Here is a 24,961-nt window from a genome sequence, read left to right as displayed (position 1 = left end):
CACTGCCTGGATCTATGAGCAAAGGATCACCAACACAGCTCGTATCCGATCACAGCTATCATAGTCTCTATCCATACTGAAGTCGGACGAACCACACACCATAGCCAGCTGGGGTGGCCCAGCGGTTATAGGCGCTACGGACCGGAACCGCGCGACCGCTACGGTTCCAGGTTCGAATCCTGCCTCGGGCATGGATGTGTGTGAGTAGTTCTAAGTTCTAGAGGACTGATAATCTCAGAGTTTAAGTCCCATAGTGCACAGAGCCATTTGAACCATACACTACAAATTATTATACTGTGAGAATGTACCTAGTAAACACTTAAACACGCAATAAGCTTAAAAATGTTCAAAAATGGTTCAAATGGCTCTAAGCATAATGGGACTTAACATCTGAGGTAATCAGTCCCCTAGACTTAGAACTACTTAAACCTAACTAACCTAAGGACATCATACACATCCATGCCCGAGGCAGGATTCGAACCTGCAACGTTAGCAGCATCGCGGTTCCGGACTGAAGCACCTAGAACCGCTCGGTCACAGCAGCCGGATAGTGTTCAAATGAGTGTGAATTACTAAGAGACCAAACTGCTGAGGTCATCAGTCCTTAGTCTTTCACACTACGTAAAGCAATTTAAATTAACTTATGCTAAGAACAACACCCACACCCATGCCCGATGGAGGACTCTTACCTCCGGCGGGAGGGGCCGCTGACATTGTGCCTCTAACCGCGCGGACTCAATTAGCTGAAAAATTAAACTACTGAGCGCACAGGTAAATCCAAAGTGTCGATTCTTGTTAGATGGTCGTTAAATAATTCTCAAGTGATTGTAGTAGTCTTCTGTGTTACTGCAGACACGAAAGCTGCCGGTCAACTGAAGTGTCTTACAACTGCAGCTAACTGTTCAAACGGTAACAAATAACTGTTGCAGTGTACGGCGGCGGAACTATATACTACACACTTATCAAAATGCGAGACTGTGCCTGGTAAATAAACAAATAATCAATAAACTTAAGAAGTAAACTACTCAGCGCACCGGTAATTCACAAACGAACGATGTACTCTGGTGTGCTTTTGCAAAGATGGAAGCTGCTGGCTGCTCAAATGAATGGGACGAAAGTAATGTGAAGGAAGACGTATAAAAGTCACACTTATTGAAATGACAGTCAGGAAAACAAGTAAAAAATATTCAGTTCCAAAATGTACATTATGTGATGGACCCAAAACTTCACTGAAAAACAAAGCAGTTGCTCTGAAACCTATAATAATACATAACAATTTTCTTCCTAAGATCATTAGTTGATGAAGAACAGTGTATGATCATGTTAAAAACTTAGATAGCCAACTTATCCCTTTGAGTAAAGATGAGTTCGTAACTCCATTGCAGAAATTGCAGATCAACTGAAAATAAACTACGGGTGCTGTAACCATGAAGTGGGGAAAGATTTTTGATACGATTTTATGAGACGACGTGAAGACCTAAGATGTGAAAAACGAGACGCACGAGTTCGTAGCAAGCAGCACGTTTCAGCAAAAAACAAGGTGACAAATTATTGGACAAAGTAAATGAGCTGCCGGACAAGCTTAGCTCTTTTGTTACAAAAGCAGCTTTTTACACATTAAAAATTCATGTCTAATACAACCTTGCGAAAGATTCATACGAGCCAAATGCAAACTGTTGCAAAAGTATTTAAAAAATCAGTAAATGTATTTTCTTATGACTTCGAGTTTTATAATTCTGATAGCTGACAAACGTGGCAATGGCTAGGTGTTTATTTTGCCAATTTTCTATTAGAAGCGAAAACAAAAAGTGAGCTGTGTTTGTAGTATAACATCGAAAGAGTTTAACGTACAAACGCATAAGTACAGCTGTTTCGCTTGCTTACAACACGATTTTGCAAACCTCCCTTTGGCAACACCCATTCATAGTCTATAGATGGTTATTGTCTTCATCTGTAGCAGACGACAGTAGCAAAGGCCCATGTGTCTTTGATTGTGAAATGTGTGGAGGTTACGCTGTGAAGCGAATTATGCGCAATAATGTTTGTTGACTCCGAAGGAAACACTCGTAAGTTTGTGAATGATTACAGACAAAGAAGATATTCGTCTGAAGTGTCCCTTCTAAAGATTATTTGAATAAAAATTGCTCTGATCGTCAAGTATTATATAAAAGGTCTCCGACCATATTTTTGTAAATAATAAGATACCATAAGATAATAAGTAGAACTACTGAGAAGAAATTTATGAAAACTGTGGACGAATATCCATGTTATGGTGACTTTAAAAGAACAACAGGGGAGCCTGACATTTGAACAAAAGAAGTGGTAGGGTGTGTTTAGCTACTCAAAGCACTATTAAAAACTGAAATGAAGTACACTGTTGACGCAAAAAACACAAGATTGAATAATACAACCTCATTTCTAGTTGGTTCTGGTGTCAATGAAATTCCCAAATTTGTCGAGTGTTAGTATATTAATTTACATATCATACATACTAGTATTATGTAAAGAAAATACAACTGACGCATTGAAAGTTAATTAACCTTCACATAACGACTGAAAACCTCCGTTCAATACTTCTCAGTTTCAGGAATAATCACTGAAATTCTTTGTTTTGGAATGAGGAATAAATAGATCAAACTGGTATATAAGATGCCAGTTACTAAGTAACGAAATTTTATTGCCAACATTATCGCTGCAGTTTCCCTAAAAGAAAATCTACAAACAGACGAAACGTTCTCATCACTTCTTATATCTCATACCTCTGTTATTTAACTACTTCTTTAACTAGAGTCGCTTTTGAATTTTCTTTTTCTCTCACCTTTTCATCACAATAGACGCAACAGAAGTTCCCAAGCAAAGAAGGAAATTCATAGCAGACAACCTGCACACTGAGGCAACGTGTGGACACGACGACATGCATGCTTACATGCGTCCTTTCCACAAATTTTTGTGCATTCCCTTTTATTTCCATACGTCTGCGATTGCGCGCGACGAAAGAGGCATCGTGTGGAAATACCTTATGTGCCTCATTTCTCATCCCTCAGTGCTCAGCGCCCAGGGTTGTTAGGAAGTCATCCTCGATCCGCCTCCATCACCGCCGTCGCGGCGACATGTGACTGGCTTTTATGGGATGAGGCCCTGTCATCAGTACTCGTCCTTGCTCCATACTCCTTCGTTTCCACCCTCGTGATTCCAGTGGGGTGACTGGTTGCAGTGGAACACTGCGCAGTGCATCGCTTTTCTATATATATTGTGTGTGTAGTAACGTTTCATTTGCTTTCATTGCACCCTTTGCCAACAGCCAGGTGATAATTTAAATGTATTGAACATTGTTCTGGTAGCCCAACGATGTACTCATTGCTAAATTGCGTAATAAACTCAATGTACTTGTTTTCATCGATGATTATAGCTTCTTATTATGTTTCGTAATGGTTGCATGACAGAGACCTTTCTCTGCTTGTAATATACGGCAATTAGGAAATACTTTATCAGCAAAATTACAGGTCATGATTATCTCCCACAAGTAGGCAAATAAGTTCGTATTGCCTGTACAACGGAATAAATTATTTAATTATCCTCGTTCCGTACGAATTAATTTCATAACCGCGGAGCCCTGAAATATTATACAAGGGTTGGACAAAAATATGGAAACACAGTGAGAAATGCATGTTTGAACATAAACGCAGATGCTTGACAAGCCTGCAGGTTGCGCTTTTGTATTTGACCACGGATGACACCTGTGCAGCGTCTTCAGTACCCCAACTGTAAGTCAGAAAAGTGTTCAGTGTAGTTGTGAGTGCATTACGTTGGAGCTAAGTAATGTCGAAAGTGTGCAATTTGTTTGTACTCGAACGGTGGGCGCTCCTGTAACCAAGGTAGCCAAGTGTTTGTTGTTTCACGAGGGGATGTATAGAAGATTTATACAGCACGCAAGGAAAGCGGAGAAACATTATCCACCAAATAAGAAAGCGTACGAAAGTGTATGTTGAATGATCATGACAGACGGTTATTGAAGGGGATTGTGCCGAAAAATAAGAGGACGACAGCTGGAAAAGTCTGCAGAAGTGAATGCCCCACTTGCGAGCCTTTTCGGCACCAAAACAACACGAGGGAGCTCTGTAAATAATACATCAGTGATTGCAAATGCCCGTAACAGGGAAACGTCGTGCGGAAGCTGTAAAATCTGGACTGTGGAGCAAAGGAAGAAAGTCTTTTGTCTAACGAGACTTTTTTTTCACGCTGTAGCTCTTGTCTGTATGAGTTTACGTCTGGTGTACACCGTCCCAATCCTCGATGCAAACTACTTTCTGCCAAGAGTGAAACATACCGGTGGTTTGGTGATGAAAAAAAAAAAAAGGCTGTGAGCACTATGGGACTTAACATCTCAGATCATTAGTCCTCTAGAACTTATAACTACTTAAACCAAACTAACCTAAGGACATCACACACATCCATGCCCGTGGCATGATTCGAACCTGCGACCGTAGCGGTCTTGCGGTTCCAGACTGAAGCGCCTAGAACCGCTCGGCCACACCGGCCGGCCTCTGGTGATGATTTGATCAGCATATGATGTCCTTAGGTTAGTTAGGTTAAAGTAATTCAGTCTGCTTTGGAGAGAACGGTGTGTGATCGTTATTCACCTCCTCACCATTACCTGAACTTGCCACTATTTTGAGGGAGAATGGTATAAGATTACCTTGAAAACCATACAGGACCTGTATTTATCCATTCCAAAACTATTGGAAACTGTTTTGAACGCCAGCTGGTTTCTTACACCGTATTAGGAGTGGTAATGTTTTGTGATTTTGGTGTTTCCATATTTCTGCCCACTCTCTGTATTTCTCCACCAGTTACCAACACCCAATCGACTCCTCGACCCCGTCCAACTGCAGTGCCATTCCCCTATACTCCACTGGAAGGGCGGTAATCCCATTTTCCACTGATTACAGCGATTAACAAATGGTGTGCTGACGCTGAACGCGGCTACTGCCTGCAGGTCAGCGGCGGATGTCCCTGCAGCGCAGCGTGTCGGTGGCGGAAGAGGAGCAGCGGCCGAAGCCGCCCAAGCCGTGGTGGGCCTCCGCCTCCGTGGAGAGCGTCCACCTGGGCAGCAGCGTCCGCATCTTCGACGAGAAGCCCTACCAGCGGCTCCCCACGGCAGAGCCGGCAGCAGCCCGCGAGAACCACCTCGACGGGGGCAAGGATGCGGCTGCTACAGCCAATGGCATTGCAGCTGGCCCACCTCCACCGTAAGTGGTCGCACTTCGCAAGTCCAGCTGCTCGAAGGAGTTTAATGCTTTCTGTGCCTGTACTTTCTTGAGTAACTGCAGACGGCCAAGCTACGTCAAACTGTGGTCTACCTGTAGTTTAGTTCAAGCAATATTAAGGGGAGGTTTACTATCTTTGGCACGAAAAAGCATGTTCTTTGAGAATTTTTTTCTCGGGGTATGTTATAGATATCAGTTTCAAATTTGGTCCAAATGTTTATTGATATTCCCTCTACAAACTTGAATTTTTTCGACCGGAAATGTTGAAGAGCAAAGGCGGAAGTGCCTTCGGAACGAAACAAAATTTCGATGTAGACCTCAACGCGCTGCATGTCACAGGTCAGCCGCCTCGTCTGAAATCAAAATTGAGTTGACGTTAGCGAAGTATATAAGATTCTTTACGAGTCGTACCTCGCTTGAGTTATTTGGATCATAGGAAATAAAATGGAAGCCATTTGAAAAAAAATTGTGTTTTTTTCATCGATTTTTCGACTTTGTCAGCCAAGTAAAAATATTTATAGTTGATGGATCGGAATAAAAGTGGTATAACTCCTAGACAATTTAGTTAGCTTCGTCGAAAACAACGAACATGCTAATCTGTTCAGAAGATTTGAATTTGAAACTTCCTGGCAGATAAAACTGTGTGCCGGACCGAGACTCGAACTCGGGAACTTTGCCTTTCGCGGGCAAGTGCTCTACCAACTTTTTTTTTTTAATCTCATTTTGTTCGCATTTGTTCGTTGAGTCTGCTCTAGGCAGACGTCGTAAGACATCCATTAAAGTTCGTTGAGGATCGTTTAACTCAGTTTTTTTTTTTTTTTTTTTTATTACAGAGGGCACATAACCCTCTGACCGAACACGCTGAACTACCGTGCCGGCAAATACGACTCACGCCCCGTCCTCACAGCTTTACTTCTGCCAGTACCTCGTCTCCTACCTTCCAAAACTTTACAGAAGCTTTCCTGCGAACCTTCCAGAAATAGCGCTCCTGAAAGGAAGGATATTGCGGAGACATGGCTTAGCCACAGCCTGGGGGATATTTCCAGAATGAGATTTTCACTCTGCAGCGGATTGTGCGCTGATATGAACTCGGAGAGGAACCTAATTGGTATACAGTCTGGAGCAGAAGACTTGCTTTTATTAAGTGGTTTGAGTTGCTTCACTACTCCGATGGTATTCACTTCTACGTTACTCATGTTGGCAGCTGTTCTCGATTCGAGTTTTGGAATATTTACACTGTATATTTACTTCGAATCCTTTTGTGAAGGCATTTCGGAAGGCTGTTATTAGTAGCTCTGCTTTGGCAGCACTGTCTTCGATACTATCTCCATTGTTATCGCGCAGAGAAGGCATTTCTTGCCGCTAACATACTTCACATACAACCAGAATCCTGTTGGATTTTCTGTCAGGTTTCGAGACATAGTTTCGTTGTGGAAAGTGTTATAGGCGTCTCGCATGGAACTCCGCGCTAAATTTCGAACTTCTGTTAAGGATCGACAATCTCTGGGATTTTGCGTCTCTTTAAATTTGGCATGTTTGTTTCGTTGTTTATGCAACAGTGTTCTAAACCGTTTGGTATACCAAGGAGGATCAGCTCCGTCGTTTGTTAGTTTATTTGGTAAAAATCTCTCAATTGCTGCAGATACTATTTCTCTGAATTGAAGCCACATCTGGTCTACTCTTGCCGGCCGCTGTGGTCTCGCGGTTCTAGGCGCGCAGTCCGGAACCGTGCTACTGCTACGGTCGCAGGTTCGAATCCTGCCTCGGGCATGGATGTGTGTGATGTCCTCAGGTTAGTTAGGTTTAAGTAGTTCTAAGTTCTAGGGGACTAATGACCACAGCAGTTGAGTCCCATAGTGCTCAGAGTCATTTGGTCTACTCTTATATTATTAATTTGGAATGCGTGGGAATTGTCTCTCAGGAAGGCATCAAGTGTTCAATTCTCGGTCCGGCACACAGTTTTCATCTGCCAGGAAGTTTCATATCAGCGCACACTCCGCTGCAGAGTGAAAATCTCATTCTAGATTTGAATTTACCATACCGCGCGATAAAAAAACGTCATTTCGAGAAAAAGCGTTTGAAGTTCTGACTACATATAAATGCAATATTATGCAACTTACGTTCTATCTGCTATTCCGGATCCATAAACTAGTTCTTCCTTCTCCTCATAGAGGGCGTTCTGTTCGATCTACGCCATCCTGCTCTGCTCCAGAGCCGCTCGTACGGCCGGTGACAAGCGGTTTTCGGCCGCTTGAATCTGGTGGTCGTCCGAAGGCTTGGCGAACTGCGTCGAATAGAGTCCCAGGGTGACGTCCATCGTTGTCATGGTCTTCAGAATTGCTGAATACCCTTCGTTGAAGCTGCTCACTGCCAGGAAAGTCGCAGTCTCCACAGTCTTCACACCAGAATGCAAATGCTTGGGGGCTAACTTCCAAACACACGCTTTCAAACTTTCATTCGAATTTTGTGTGTTTCTTCCCGAACACCGGTACAATAACTCGTCCTTCGAAAGAAAAAAAACTGGTTCGTGAAAAAGGGCGATTTCAGGCAGATGCATTTTTTTGTTCAATCGCGAATAACAAACATTTTCGTTCCGTATTCGGAAAAACCGTTTCAGTGTTGGATTCTAAACACTTTTATGCATCCAATCGATTTTTTTAACCGAAAGATAGTACACCTCCCTTTAAGGCAAAACCCCAATTAATAATATAGAATCCCACATCCACAGCTTCTGTTGATATACTTACTCTGTTTGATCGAAATTATGTGACACTATTACTGGATCTAAAAATGTGGTGTGTCCACCCTTCGCATCGCTAGGCTCTTTGCAGCATCTCAAGTGTAATTTAGCAGTGAGTACAGAAATATGTGACTCATGAGAAACTGCTCGACTATCGTAACCAGTTGTTTCCAACGGGTTCAACTCTGCTGGAGATATTTTCAGCTAGGTGTCCATTTGTCTGCAGAGGAATGGCAGTCCATGCTTCCTCAAGAGCCGAAACCAGAGAAGACAGCGATTTTGAATGGTGGGGTCTGGTACGAAGACGACGTTCTAAGTCATATCAGATCTGTTCCATTGGGTTCAGTTCGGGAATCTGTGCAGTCGAGAGCAGTACAGGAGTGTTACTGACGACAAACCGAGACCTAACAGATGTTGCTTCAGGGCAGGTTGCACTACTTCCGAATTTTCCCTCAGCTGTAAGCAATACACAACGCTGTAAAACGTTTCATGTCCTTCCTCATTTATCATTTTCTTAAGCGCAATGAGGGGACCATAGCATTTGAAACGGTGCCTCACTGTAGACTGTTAATGAAGTTACGAGCATACGGAACACGCTTCCAGAATTGTGAGTGGCTTGAAGACTTCTTAAGTAGTAGAACCCAGTACGTTGTCTTCGATAGCGATTGTTCATCAGACGCAAGTGATCGTCAGGAGTGCCCCAGGGAACGATGACAGGATTGCTCTAACTCTCCATACACATAACTCATCTGACGAACAGGGTGAGCAGCAGTCTGTGGGTGTTTGCTGATGGCGCCGTAGTTTACGGGAAACTGTCGTTGTTGAGCGACTGTAGGAGAATACGAGATGACTTTGACAAAATTTTTAATTGGTTTTCTGAGTGGCAGCTTGGTCTAAATGCAGAAAAATATAAGTCAATACAGATGATTACGAAAAACAATCCAACAGCGTTCGAAGCCAGGGTTAGTAGGTGCTGCACTTCAATTAAATATGCAAAACGGTGTGAAATGGAAAGAGCACGTAAAGATGTTAGGAGATACGGCGAATGGTCAACTTCGATTTATTGCGAGAATTTTAGGAAAGTGTCGTTCATCTGTGAAGGAGACCGCAAGTAGAACGTCATTACTCCTCGTGTGTTTGGCATCCGTACCGGGTGGGATTAATGGAAGACACCAAAGAAATCCACAGGTGTGCTGATATATTTGTTACCGATCAACACTCGAATATTACAAAGATGCTTCGTGAACTCAAATGAGGATCTCTGCAGGGAAGCCGATCTTCTTTTCGAGGAAAACTATAGAGAAATTTAGAGAAGTGCCATTTGAAGTTGACTGCAAAATCACTCTACTGCTGCCAATATATATTTCGAGTAAGGACCACGAACATAAGAGGAATTACGGTTCGCGCAGACGAGTAGACTCTCGTTTTTCCGTCGCTTGTTTGCGAATGGAACAGGAAAGGAAACGACTGCTGGTGGCACAAGATACCCTCCGCCAGGCACCATATGATGGCTTGCGGAGTGTATATGTAAATGTAGACGTAGATAGGAACTGGACTGGAACAAAGACGATGAAGCTGACCCACCTTATGTAATAGTACGTAAGCAGAAAGAACTTCAAATAAAATCTCATTCGATTAATAAGATAACTATGATTTAAAAGTTAAATTAGTTTTCTGACAGAGATATAGCTTAATACGTATATCACACCCATAACGAGCTATAAAGTCTTATAAAAATACATCATTGAGTACGATATGTGTATTGAAAACGTTTGTTTCAAAACACCGAGATGACATCCTCCACTTGTCGAACATTATCTGCACGAGCGACTACAGAAAGCAACTTTGTGTAATGACAACTTCGTATAGTTCGTAGTATTCTGGTTCTCTTTTAATTACAAGATATATGAAATTCATGATTATGATCCCAGACAAACCCTGATAACTTCAACTTTTGTAGTCCTGTCTTCCTCAGTTGCGTGTAATATTACGGTATATTGATAATTTTTACTTTTGGACCGTCTGACAGCAACTAAATAAAACATAGGCATAGTGCTGTGGAATGTGGGAAAAACCTCAAACTGGCGTTCAACAAAGAAGAAGAACAACACCAAAAATGCAACAGGAGCGTAATATGTAAGAAATTGTCCACGCAACCTGCCACTGATGATGCCTTGCAGAAAATAAAGGCGAAACGCGTATGGCACTAAAATTGTGTTTTATTTAGTTGCTGTCAGACGGTCCATAAGTAAAAATTATCAATATACCGTAATAAGTCCTGATAATTGGTTTGCAAAATCGAAATACCCTGAATATAACTGCTGTGTCTAAGATCTCCATATTCATGAAACACGTATACTTTTGTGTGTATTTGTATTCTGCGTTTGGAGGAAGGTTCAACCGATTTGATGTCAGTGCGCTACTTGCCAAGGATTGGCAGAGATCAGATGCTGGTTCATAGCTTAACTTCCCACTGCTATCGTTGTTCCGTGCTCTTATTGAATTTCACGGTTAACTTCAGATCTGGCTGAAAGGGGCAGACGTATTCATGTTGCTCGCCATTTGATTATACAGATAGTTACACACTGATTATAAGGAAACGGCGTGAGTCGTTAAAGAAACCTCTGTACGTTTGAGAAGTATGTCATGTGATTTGTGTAGTTTACTTAAGGGGACAAGCAAAAAATCACCGTAAAATTGAAGATATTATCAAGAGATAATAGATTGGGAAAAGCTGGGTTGTGTTGTCGGAATAATTCCTCCGGCGCTCGAAACGAAAGAACGGACGAAATAAGGAAACATTGAAATGGGAACGAAAAGTGTAAAACTTAGAAAATCTTTCAGTCAGTACGACTCTTTACTATGTTAAAAAATCAAGGTTTGTTTTGAAAATCATTCACAGGTTAAAATAGGAGAAACAGTCACCACTTTTACAAGGGTCAAAAATGGCTTTGAGCACTATGGGACTTAACTGCTGAGATCATCAGTCCTCTAGAACTTAGAACTACTTACACTTAACCAACCTAAGGACATCACACACATCCACGCCCGAGGCAGGATTCGAACCTATTAGGAATCAATTTATGAAAGTTAAATATGGTTCATAAAATTATATGAAAAATTACTTCTTTATTTGCTTGAATTGGAAGAGGACTTAAAAATGGAATGCATCATCGTCATCATCTGGAGCGTCAGGAACAGAAGAACTGGAAGTGGATAGCCATGAATATAACTGTGTTCTTCATGCTGATCGTATTTTCAGTAGGGAAAAAACTTTTGTTTGAGCTGCTGTTACCGACACTGGGTGGCAAGCAAACATCCATTCACTGTAGAAGTAATGAGCCTATTCCTATTTTTCACTTTTATAGGATTCATCTTACTAAAAATCCTTTCGCAGTGAGAATTTGAATATGGAAGGGATAAACACGATAGTGCAAACTCTGGTACGGCAGAGAATTCCTTCTCGCCAAATAAATTTTTATGTTGAGAATTTTCCCCAAAAATACATCTCATTCTGAACAGTTCTTAATATCTCCGTCTATTTTTACGACATGAAGTTTCATCCTTGCATCGATGCTTATCATCATCTAGAGAGACTATTCTTGATCATTTTGACATAAGAGGTGTAAGAGAGGGAGTTTTTTTCTCTTTCTTTGTTTGAAAGAGCCCTTTTAGGTGCCAAAACTGCAAGCAGTGGCAATAAAGCATCATCAAAGTTATATCTCTTGATTTCTGGATTGCCTGCAGAACTTCAACTCCTAAATACATTTGGCTGTATGGAAGAAACTGACATGTTGTTGGGGGACAATGTCAGTCAGTTTATTGGTTACGATATACTGCCGGTCATGCAGCAAAGCAATATTTCCTTGTACCCTTCTACCATCTTTTCATGTAAGTCAATAATAATAACTTTATTACCCTGGAAATACTTATTTAAATCTGTAAATTTCGATGAAATATAGATCAAAAATTAATAAAACAATTTCAAAAAATTGTCACTGAGGGATCGGCGAATTTCTTCTGCTGCAACCAGCCTCTCGTCTAGGTATTTAGAATCAAAATAAAGACGCAAAGAATTCCACTGTTCTAAAATTTTCACTACAATGAGCCGCAAAGATAGCCATCTTGTCTGGGATGGATGCAACAGTTTATGAATTTTGATATCTAAAAACATTTGAAATTCATGCACATGTGCCTGTGTCTTAGCACTTGCTTTAACATGGTTATGAATGTTCCTAGCTAAGTCTTCACAATGTTTGGGAAGACTTTTAGAAGCTTCACAGGCACATATGTGAAGCGAGTGACCTACACATTTGAGAGTAATTAGTCCAGGATATTTTTCTCTTAACCGAGTAGCAATAGAGTGTCTTGAAACCATCACAGAATTACAACTATCAGAAACACTTTACTCACAAAATTAATTAAATTATAATAAAGGTTTTTACTTGCTGCACCTTCGTTCCCCCTATCATATTCACCCTGCTTAAGAATTTCGCAAGTATTCCAAAATTTACTTTCAATTTTATTTGTGTCTTTATCAAAATATCCAACCATGACACACGATGTTTTAACAGATCCTACGTTTGTTGACTCATCAGTAAGAACACTGGATTTTGTATGTCTCAGTTATTCTGCAAGTTAGTTCTTTTGCTCTGTCCTACCACGTTCTTTACGATCTGGGAACATTTAGTGCGAGGCTGATGTATAGCATCTGCGATTTTAGAATAAGAAATCAGCTCTTAACTACGCCCTCAAGGTAATCAACATTGAAAGGTATATTGTGGTCTGCCACGAATCCTACCAGTTTAATTATTCAAAGGAACATCAGTTGTACCTGATTTCAGAAATAAACTCAAAATTTTCTGGCTTTTAGATGACATCACATTACATTTTCGACATGATTTTCACTTTTAGAACTTTTCAGCCCATCCCAATTCAGACATAAAAGTTACTTAACAGATTCTACAACTAGCCCTTTCAGAGTTCGATTCATCGGTGCACAACCAACCTTTAAAATCAGAATTATTTTACCAGGCCTTTATATGTTTTTGCTTTCGCCTCTTACATTTAAATAGGAGAGCTGTAGACTTCCTGGAAGTACTAGGACCAATACTGCCTTCTGTTGCCATTGACACAATTTTGCGCTACTTAACTCATTACAAATCGCTCACTGTCCTAACCTGAGCCAGCAAGTTAACTGTGATCGTTTTCACTTGTGTGGGAGCACCGCGCAGGGTGCAAAGCTGTCAATACGGTGAATTTTCCAGGGAATTCGTCTTGGGGAATAATCTAAGTCGACTTATGCAGTTGCAGCGTAATGGAATTGGGGAATCTCACGGCTGGACAAGCTGGCATGTGGACTGCTCAAAACTGTATTTGTGATTTGCAAAAATTAAAGAAACCACAGAAATTAAAACAATAAAAAAGATGAAATTTTACAATAATAAGCGTTTCATAAGATCGTACAACAGATGTAAGGTCCGAAGAGTGGTCCGCACGTTCGTACACCGTCTTAAATTATCGTACATGTACGATCCCAATCTTATGGTTGGCAACGCTGCTGGGAAGTTTTCGACCGAAAACTGGCGAACAAATAACCCCCAATGTGCTGGTGCCCATCTTGCTGAAACACCACCTATGGTTGAAATTCCTGCACCTGTCGTGCAAGGTAAAGTTCCAACATGGTCCAGATAAACTGTTGCCGTATTGGTAGGCTCAGTGAAAATGAATTGTCCAATAACTGTGATGTGCATTAAACCACATTACATTAACTTTCAGGCTCTCCCTTATTTGCTGTATCACAGAATGTGGATTCTTCAACCCCTAGATCCAAAGGTATACCTGTTTAGTTCAATGGAGATGTGAGAAGTTGCTGTATAGGAAAACAAAGTTTATGAACGTGGTAATTATCTGCATCAATTCCTTTGAGCATGTTCCTAGCAAACTCATCATGTTTGGGCCTTTCATCTCGCTGCACAGCCTGCAGGAGTTGCACTTTGTATGCATGGAAATAAAGTCAATTGTGCAATATCTTCACCACAATGCACTGAGGCATGCGTGATTCTCTGTAATGCAGTATCCACAATAATAATAATAATAACAGCGTTGTCACTCACCGCATGCGTGGCGCTTATTGCCTTGTCAACGCTTCTTGCCTTGTGACCAACACTGTCACTCTCTTTAAACTTTTCACGCCATCCTTTGTTGCTCTTCACACCTGGCGCATCTGAACCATAACCACTTCAGAACTGTGGCCGAACTATAATAGGCGTCCATGTTTCGTGAAACCACAAAAAACATTGAGCTTTCAATTCCATAGACGATACTGTGAATTCCTAAATTACGGTACCTCTAAAAAGAGAGAGGGGGAGAGAGAGACAGACAGACAGAAAAGAAATCCGGTCCTGTCAGAGGGCATGTGGAAATGCATCCATAAGAACTTCATGACTTGTCCTACCATTGGCAACAAACAACATCGACATCTGGAAGCGTGTCCATAAAAAATCTGTGTGACTTAAACTACCGTATTTTACAGACTACAAGACGCTACAAGCTATAAGACGCACCTTCATTTTTAAACATTTAAAAAAAAACATTTTTACCATTTTTGTTATTAGATTGCAAAGACAGACTAAAAAAATCTCTTAGTTTATAAAACCGATCTGACCTTTAAAATCCTTGCAAATCGACAACTGAACTTCTTTCCTCTTTTTCTTCCTCCTCCTCTTCGTCTTTAGCGTTGTCCTCTTCACATAGACGATGGTTGTCCAGAAAGTAAGTTCCGATCAGTCGCGGTATGGAAACCACAGTGAAAACCAGAAACATTTTATTTGCAACGGTTAGGTACACCTTCCACCTACTTCTCTACATAGTCGCCGCTCCAACTTCGAGTGTTGTCGTAGTGTTGTATTAACTTTCCAATATATTCTTCACAGAAAGCAGCCGCCTGGACTTTCGACCACTTATCTGCATTAGTCTGCAGCTCGTTGTCTGTGGAAAGATTTTGTCTTCATAGCCAGCAGCTCTTCTGAGCAGAGATGAGACTCAGGGAGAGCCAGTTACGGATTGTACTGTATGTAGGTGATGAAAACTTCTCATCGGAAACGCTGCAGGAGCGTCTCCATTGTCCCTGCAGTGTGCGGCCGAGAATTGGCATGAAGAAGGAACTGCTTGAGAGTTGTGTTATGTGGGCTGCATGACACAGGCGAAACCTCTAACCAGGCCTTCATACTCGGTGGGAAACGCTATTCCCTTCACATCTTTACGTGCTCACTGTCCACTCAAAACTGAAAAGAGCGACGCGACACGATCGACGGGCATGCTAGAGACACTGCAAAGGACATCTGTGCGAAGCTTTGCCGGATTTTCCCAGTGGTTTCCATTTCATGACCGATCGGAACTTAATTTCTGGACAAACCTCTTAAGATGGTTTTCACTGCCATCAAGAGCGGTACTTATACCGTCCTTCTTGAAAAATTTAACAACAATGTGTTCTCTCACTCTAGACCACGACGGTTTTATTCATTAACACACTTGTTTGATCGTAGGTCGTTTTTAAAGCTCCCTTCAGCGTGAATTCATGTTGTGTTTCACCCATGATCCATTTGTTCCATTCGTCTCTCATACATGCTTTAAATGGTTTATTTATCGAGACATCAAAAGGTTGAAATTGTGAAGTAAGTCCTCCAGGAATAACAGCAAGCTCTATATTTCCCAGTGTCTTTCAAAGAGTTTTTCAAATAACTGCTAAACTGATCTAGCACTAGGAAAGAACTCTTCTTCAATACGGCACCTTTCCTTCTCTTCCACACTCTGTTAGTCCATCGTCCATGCAACCCTTGTCATGTACACGAACAACAACAACTGGCGGTATTTCAAGAAATTTTGGTATTGTTTTGCCCTTGAAAATGATCATTGGATTAAGCTTAGTACCTTCAGTGTAACGTGAAAGGATAACAGTGCAGTGTATTTTTTCACGTTCACTTGCTTCTATAATTGCAGTTTTAACATCTTTCATGGCTAGAGTTTTATTATTCAGCACATAAAACGTTAGAGGAATATCGTCCATATTCGCGATTTGGCTTAGTTCAACACTGGTTTTCTTTCGATGTTCAATAATAAAGCCATGGCAAGATAATATTTTCATTTCATTATCTTGTGGAAAATTCTGAAATATTTTGGTTATGCTTCGCATGCAAAGTCCGTGACGCTTCATAAACCTGTAACACCAACTAACTATCCATAAAGTCTGTTAAGTTCCATTGTAATGCTAGCTTCCGAGAGTGTATTTTTACCATTTTTGTGTTGATTACAATCCCATTTCGACAGCGTCCTTGAGTCCATTTCAATACGTCATCCTCTACTTTTGGTCATTTTGCATTCAGTCCTCTATTTGCACATTTAGTCTTTCCCATTTCTTTTTCAGTTCTTCTTTACCTGCCCGCCAAAAACGAATGGTTTTTTCTTCTACACCTACATCTACATCCACATTCCGCAAGCCACCTGACGGTATGTGGCGGAGGGTACCCTGAGTACCTCAATCGGTTCTCCCTTCTGTTCCAGTCTCGTATTGTTCGTGGAAAGAAGGATTGTCGGTATGCTTCTGTGTGGGCTCTAATCTCTCTGATTTTATCCTCATGGTCTCTTCGCGAGATTTACGTAGGAGGGAGCAATATACTGCTTGACTCTTCGGTGAAGGTATGTACTCGAAACGTTAACAAAAGCCCGTACCGAGCTACTGAGCGTCTCTCCTGCAGAGTCTTCCACTGGAGTTTATCTATCATCTCCGTAACGCTTTCGCGATTACTAAATGATCCTGTAACGAAGCGCGCTGCTCCCCGTTGGACCTTCTCTATCTCTTCTATCAACCCTATCTGGTACGGATCCCACACTGCTGAGCAGTATTCAAGCAGTGGGCGAACAAGCGTACTGTAACCTACTTCCTTTGTTTTCGGATTGCATTTCCTTAGGATTCTTCCAATGAATCTCAGTCTGGCATCTGCTTTACCGACGATCAACTTTATATGATCATTCCATTTTAAATCACTCCTAATGAGTACTCCCAGATAATTTATGGAATTAACTACTTCCAGTTGCTGACCTGCTATTTTGTAGCTAAATGATAAGGGACCTATCTTTCTATGTATTCGCATCACATTACACTTGTCTACATTGAGATTCAATTGCCATTCCCTGCACCATGCGTCAATTCGCTGCAGATCCTCCTGCATTTCAGTACAATTTTCCATTGTTACAACCTCTCGATACACCACAGCATCGTCTGCGAAAAGCCTCAGTGAACTTCCGATGTCATCCACCAGGTCATTTCTGTATATTGTGAATAGCAACGGTCCTATGACACTCACCTGCGCCACACCAGAAATCACTCTTACTTCGGAAGACTTCTCTCCATTGAGAATGACATGCTGCGTTCTGTTATCTAGGAACTCCTCAATCCAATCACACAATTGATCTGATAGTCCGTATGCTCTTACTTTGTCCATTAAACGACTGTGGGGAACTGTATCGAACGCCTTGCGCAAGTCAAGAAACACGTCATCTATCTGTGAACCCGTGTCTATGGCCCTCTGAGTCGCGTGGACGAATAGCGCGAGCTGGGTTTCTTACACACGACCGTCTTTTTCGAAACCCATGCTGATTCCTACAGAGTAGATATCTAGTCTCCAGAAAAGTCATTATACTCGAACATAATACGTGTTCCAAAATTCTAAAACTCATCGACGTTAGAGATTTAGGTCTATAGTTCTGCACATCTGTTCGACGTCCCTTCTAGAAAACGGGGATGCCCTGTGCCCTTTTCCAATCCTTTGGAACGCTCCACTCTTCTAGAGACGTACGGTACACTACTGCAAGAAGGGTGGCATGTTCCTTCGCGTACTCTGTGTAAAATCGAACTGGTATCCCATCAGGTCCAGCGGCCTTTCCTCTTTTGAGCGATTTTAATTGTTTCTCTATCCCTCTGTCGTCTATTTTGATATCTACCATTTTGTCATCTGTGCGACAATCTATAGAAGGAACTACAGTGCACTCTTCCTCTGTGAAACAGCTTTGGAAAAAGACATTTAGTATTTCGGCCTTTAGTCTGTCATCCTCTGTTTCAGTACCGTTTTGGTCACAGAGTGTCTGGACATTTTGTTTTGATCCACCTACCGTTTTGACATAAGACCAAAATTTCTTAGGATTTTCTGTCAAGTCAGTACATAGAACTTTACTTTCGAATTCATTGAACGCCTCTGGCATAGCCCTCCTCACACTACATTTCGCTTCGCGTAATTTTTGTTTATCTGCAAGGCTTTGGCTTTGTTTATGTTTGCTGTGAAGTTCTCTTTGCTTCCGCAGCAGTTTTCTAACTCGGTTGTTGTACCACGGTGGCTCTTTTCCATCTCTTACGATCTTGCTTGGCACATACTCATCTAACGCATATTGTACGATGGTTTTGAGCGTTGTCCACTGATCCTCAACACTATCTGTACTTGAGACATAACTTTTGTGTTGAGCCGTCAGGTACTCTGTAATCTGCTTTTTGTCACTTTTTCTAAACAGAAAAATCTTCCTACATTTTTAATGATTCTATTTACTGCTGAAATCATCGATGCCGTAACCGCTTTATGATCGCTGATTTCCTGTTCTGCGTTAACTGTTTCAAATAGTTCAGGTCTGTTTGTCACCAGAAGGTCTAATATGTTATCGCCACGAGACGATTCTCTGTTTAACTGCTCAAGGTAGTTTTCAGATAAAGCACTTAAAGAAATTTCACTGGATTCTTTTGGTGGAGCGCCGAAATTCCGCTCATCTGCTGTTTCCATGTTCTTCTGCATATGCTATTACTTTCAATTTATAGCCTGCATCATATGAATACTTTTTTTTTCATTACGAAACTAGCTACTAACAAAAATGTTGTACTGTTGCCGATAACACAAACCACTTACGATTCAAGTTCAATGGCAGCGTAGACTGCAATGACGCATCGTAGACTAGACAGTGTTCTGGATCTGGGATGACCGGACAGGAGGGAGACAGTGTTAGTAAGCTCGGGAATCCCCGCAACTCATGTTCGTCGCTTCGGTGTACTGCTGCTACCAGTTGAATCCAATGTTTCCCGCGGCATCGAATATGGTCATTTTTAAGACTGGTGGGAATTTTAAATCAGACACTGGACATCTTTATATTATCAAACGCACCTAAATTTTCGAGACAGTTTTTCGAAGAAAAATTCCGTCTTACAGTCCGTAAAATACAATTTGCAACTGCATATCTGTATCTAGCATAGTCGCAGAAATAAATGTTTGTAATCAGAGAATCTGATGATCAGTCTGTGTATTGAGCAAGCAGTGAAAGAAACAAAAGAAAAATTCGCAGTAGGTATCAAAATCCATGGAGAATAAATAAAAACTTTGAGGTTCGCCGATGACATTGTAATTCTGTCAGAGACAGCAAAGGACTTGGAAGAGCAGTTGAACGGAATGGATAGTTTCTTGAAAGGAGGATATAAGATGAACATCAACAAAAGCAAAACGAGGATAATGGAAAGTAGTCGAATTAAGTCGGGTGATGCTGAGGGAATTAGATTAAGAAATGAGACACTTAAAGCAGTAGAGAAGTTTTTCTATTTGGGGAGCAAAATAACTGAAGATGGTCAAAGTTGAGAGGACATAATGTGTAGACTGACAATGGCAATGAAAGCGTGTCTGAAGAAGAGAAATTTGTCAACATCGAGTATAGATTTGAGTGTAAGGAAGTCGTTTCTGAATGTATTTGTATGGAGTGGAGCCATGTATGGAAGTGAAATGTGGATGATAAATAGTTTGGACAAGAAGAGAATAGAAGCTTTCAAAATGTGGTGCTACAGAAGAATGCTGAAGATTAGATGGGTAAATCACATAACTAATGAGGAGGTATTGAATGGAATTAGCAGGAAGGATAGTTTGTGGCACAACTTGACAAGAAGAAGGTATCGGTTGGTAGGACATGTTCTGAGGCGTCAAGGGATCAGCAATTTAGTAGTGTAGGGCAGCGTGGAGGGAGACCAAGAGATAAATACACCAAGCAGATTCAGAAGGATGCAGGTTGCAGCAGGTACGGGGAGATGAAGAAGCTGGCACAGGATAGAGTAGCACGGAGAGCTGCATCAAACCAGTCTCAGGACTGAAGGCCACAACAACAACAATCAGAGAATACTCTAGGAAAACCGTGCACATGTATCGTTTGCAGTAGAAAGTTTGCAGGGCGCGCTGCAGTTCCCTCTCGGGCTGTTCGCAGAGCGACGTGCTCGGGGAGGATGCGGCGCTGGATGCAGGCCGTGGTGCGCTTCTTCGACCTGGACCTGCTGCGCGACCCCACCTACGTTGTGCTCATGGTTGGCATGTCGCTGGCCATCCTCGCCGAGCTCAACTTCTCGCTCTTCACGCCGCTCATCATGGAGGGCTACGGCTTCGACAAGCAGCAGACGGCCACCTTCATGTCCATCATCGGCATCACCGACATCATCTTCCGCTTCGTGTCGCCCTTCGTCGGCGACTACCTGGGCCTGGGAGCGCAGACCATGTACCTGGTGGCTCTCCTCATGCTCATCACCTCACGCACATGTAAGCAGGCAACACTCCCATGTTGTGTCGCTTTTGACAAGAAATTCCAAGGTACCACTATCACACATTTAAGAGGGCACTTTAATGTATTTCCTGCTTTGCCATTTCACATACGTGAAGTGCGTGTTATCAGCCCTGCAGTACGTACCCAGTAAGAAGCAAGCATAAGTTCCCACCCTGGCTACCAGAAGCGGTTGGCCATCCGGCGCATTCAGAGCCATTGGGATGAGGTGCCGCCGCAGAAATCACTCGTGACCGTAGCAAAGAGACACCCTTACTTAAGAAACTACATTTATTCTAGCTTCTGGCACGAATCAAGCAATTGTTATTAATAAATATTTGCTGGTAAAACTTGCCTTTTGCCACTCAGAAAATGGGAGGAGTCTACGGGTCAAAACTACTATCTTTCAATAATTTAGCAATGGCAGAAAATTTTGACATTAATAAATAAATGCATAAAATTGGCAGAACCGAAGGTGTAAGATTTTATACCAATTATACCGATTGTATGTTCAAATTACATACCGATTGTGCGTTATACTCGGCAGTCGTCGATAGAATGCCTGTCGGTCTAGTCATGCAGTAGACCATGCTCCCGTGTCGTTAATACACGAAAGCGCGCAAGAAACTGATTTTATTTTAAAAAAAGCTGTTAATACCGGGCGTGAGTCGTGCTTCGGTAGCTCAGATGGTAGAGCACTTTCCCGCGAAAGGCAAAGGTACCGAGTTCGAGTCTCGGTCGGGCACACAGCTTTATACGGCCAGGAAGTTTCATATCAGCGCACACTCCTCTGCAGAGTGAAAATCTCATTCTGGAAACATCCCCCACGCTTTGGCTAGGCCATGTCTCCGCCATATCCTTTCTTTCAGGAGTGCTAGTCCTGCAAGGTTTGCAGGAGAGCTTCTGTAAAGTTTGGAAGGTGGGAGACGAGATACTGGCAGAAGTAAAGCTGTGAGTACCGCGCGTGAGTCGTGCTTCGGTGGCTCCGATGGTAGAGCACTTGCCCGCAAAAGGCAAACGTCCCGAGTTCGAGTCTCCGTCGGGCACACAGCTTTAATCTGCCAGGAAGTTTCATATCAGCGCACACACTTCCGCTGCAGAGTGAAAATCTCATTCTGGAAACATCCCCCAGGCTGTGGCTACGTCATGTCTCCGCTATATCCTTTCTTTCAGGAGTGCTAGTCCTGCAAGGTTTGCAGGAGAGCTTCTGTAAAGTTTGGTAGGTAGAAGTCGAGATACTGGCAGAAGTAAAGCTGTGACTACCGCGCGTGAGTCGTGCTTCGGTGGCTCCGATGGTAGAGCACTTGCCCGCAAAAGGCAAAGGTACCGAGTTCGAGTCTCGGTCGGGCACACAGTTTTAATCTGCCAGGAAGTTTCATATCAGCGTACACTCCGCTGCAGAGTGAAAATGTCATTCTGGAAACTGATTTTATTTGTTTAATCGTATGGCTAGGGCCCCCCATCGGGCAGGCCGTTCGCCGGGTGCCGGTATTTCAATTTGACGCCACTTCGGCGACCTGCAGTCGATGAGGGTGATGGGATAGTGATGAGGACAGCACAACACCCAGTCCCTTGGCGGAGAAAATTCCCCGACCCGCCCGGCAATCGAACGGTGGCCAGGAAAATTGACAATTCGTCACACTGACCATATTTTTTTAAATTTTTTTCACTTTAACATAATCCAGTCATACCTGGCGCCAACAGGTACGGGCCAGTTTTCTTCTCAGTGTGTTATATGCCAATATAACCGCGCAGTACTGTCTCTAGTTGTTCTGCTGCAGAAGTCTTCACAGTTCTGGGACACCCCAGCTGTCGGGCGGATCGTGAAAAACACTTCCTAAAAAATTGGAAAAGTAAGTCCTGTATTTCGTATGGCTCTGTATGAGCTCGTGTTGTTCTTGTAAATACATCCAATAATCCATCGCAGACTCAATATAGTACGAATACAAATATTTCGTCGCATGTCCAGCGATCCAATTGACCGCATTCGTCTTTTGTTTGGGAAAAAAGGTCTTGTGCGGTAGAAAAAGTACATCCGATGTGATTTCTGTGTAGTTAGTGCGCCGAAGGAAGGCCAGTATTCGACGCGTCAGCATCCAGACGTCCCTCGCTGCGCCACACACTAAACCATGTTCTTCCGTTGCTAACAGTCCACAGTTTGTGCAAAGAGGAGAATCGACCATATGAATTGTATGTAATCGACTCCTGGTCACAAGTTTACGGTTTATAAGAATATACCACACCGATCTCGCTGCTGTCGACAGTAATGGAGTATGCACTGCACACCAAATGTGGTTCCACGTTCTCGACGGGTATTTGAATTACATTATGTTGCGGTCATGGTGATCCATCAAGCATCTACAGATCTCCCGAGTCGTGGGTATTCTCGTCGAAGGTACTTTCAGACGATCATAACTGTAATCAACAAGAAATGAGGCAATGTGTGCAAGAGAAGGCGAAATATTGCTCACCGCAATAGGGGGTTCGTACGAAGGCGGAACAAGTAATTCTATCAGAGCTGACGTTATGGTATGCTTTCTTTGTCACCAATTTCGTTTCATCGCTCGCATGTAAAGCGCCAGAGCTTTGTTTGCACGTTTGTGAGGTTGAGGCCACCGTTCCGGAACTGTAGCGTTAACGTGTCATATATGATCTTAAATAACATCCCAGTTCTAACATAGTAACCAAAGGCAGCAATGAGGCGGTCTGCAATACCCTTCGGTAGTGGTAGGATCTGCGCTAAATGGGGCAGTCGTGACGCTATGTGAACGTTGGTGTATGCCACACGTTGGATCATGTCAAAGGCTCTCAGTGAGTTGTTGCGTATCGTCAGACGAATATTCTGCAGAAGCCGCCGAGAACTCGCCGCCGCTGACCGCCGTAGTGAACGGGTAAATGTAATCCCCAGACATCTCAGCGATTCCACCGTCTGAAACGGTCCCGGTACGTCTTCCAGACCCCGTCCAATGTGCATAATTTTGGATTTCGTCATGTTAACGACACTGCCTGCCGCCGTCCCGTATGAGTCTAGATGTTCAACAGTCTGACGCACTTCATGTCCTGATCTGACAAGAAGGATCAGGTCGTCCGCATATGTGCGACAAACGAAAGAGTTCTCATTAAGCGCTATCCCAGTAAGTGAGCATCTCATAACACACATCAGCGGCTCAAGCGCTATCGCAAACAGCATCATGGAGAGTGGGCACCCTTGTCGGACTGAGCTGTTAATAGGAATCGAGCCCGCTTCCCGACCATTTACAATCACCTTCGATGTAGCCCCTCGTACTAGCCTCATAGCGATGGAGATGAAAACAAGTGAAATCACCATTCGGCTCATGACTGACGCCAAGAAGTTATGGTTTATCCTGTCGAACGCGCGATCGAAGTCCACAGATATCATCGCTGCTGGCATTTTACACGTTTCCGCAAGGGCGATAACGTCACGGTATTCACTTAACGCCAAGGTGATGTTGCTTCGCACCCCTAGGCAAGCCTGATCAGGGGATATTGTCTTGGATATCGCCAGCTTCAGACGAGACGCTAGTAGTCGTGCAAAGATTTTATAGTCGGTGTTTAGCATAGTGAGAGGCCGATATTGATTAACACTGCGACTCCCCGCCATCTTCGGGATGTGAAGAAGAAAGCCCGTCACAAAATCCGACAGTAGGCGCATGTCCGGACGCATCACCTCGATGTACATGGACACCAACTGTGGCATCATCATGTCCACGAATTCTCGATAAATCTCTAGCGTAATCCCATCTGGCCCTGGTGATTTATGGGCCACTCCTTTTGTGAGTGCCACCTTTATATCGTCTTCTGTGAGTGGCTCCATAAGCGCTGCCTTATCCGTCTCTGTCAGTGGCGTTTGCAGATGTCGCAGTATCTCTTCCCCCACCAGACGATCCGTCGGTGTACCGGCATAGAGGTGGTGGAAATGCTCTAAAAATTCATTTGGAATGTCCTGCTGTGTTGTCAGTTGTCGGCCATCCAAACCGTGCAGCACTGTTACCAATGCACGGCGGTAACGTTTATGTTCCCGCGACACATGGTGCATCAAGGTACGTTCCGCAGTGATGGTGTCGAGACATCTTGTCCGTATTGGGATGCCACCCAGTCGTCGTCGCGTGATCGATAGGATTTGTGCCTTGACACGATGAACTTCCACATGATGTTCTGCAGACGGCACCTGGAAGGACAGCTCACGAAGCATGGTGTAATAATAACCAAGAGAGTCTCTTTGCCACTCGTCTTATCCCTTAGAGCTTTTCGTACTGTCGGCTTAGTACACTCGAGCCACCATTGAAGCACGGAGGTGTATGTTGGTAGACGGCGTTGACATGTGGCC

At 42.9% G+C, this 24,961-nt stretch overlaps 1 protein-coding gene across 2 annotated transcripts in view; it reads left to right on the top strand.

Annotated features, from left to right (window-relative positions):
- Positions 1-24,961, top strand: part of LOC126354142 (uncharacterized) — a 285,667-nt gene that overhangs the window by 251,089 nt on the left and 9,617 nt on the right. For both annotated transcript variants that reach the window (XM_050003553.1, XM_050003551.1), the window contains exons 8-9: positions 4,997-5,249; positions 20,287-20,612. In XM_050003553.1, the coding sequence (XP_049859510.1) occupies positions 4,997-5,249; positions 20,287-20,612 (579 nt within the window). The remainder of the gene's footprint in view (positions 1-4,996; positions 5,250-20,286; positions 20,613-24,961) is intronic.

Source organism: Schistocerca gregaria, chromosome 3 (genome assembly GCF_023897955.1).
Source record: "Schistocerca gregaria isolate iqSchGreg1 chromosome 3, iqSchGreg1.2, whole genome shotgun sequence".
Taxonomy (NCBI): domain Eukaryota; kingdom Metazoa; phylum Arthropoda; class Insecta; order Orthoptera; family Acrididae; genus Schistocerca; species Schistocerca gregaria.
Note: the sequence above shows the minus strand (reverse complement) of the source record. Positions and strands in the feature narration are given on the sequence as shown.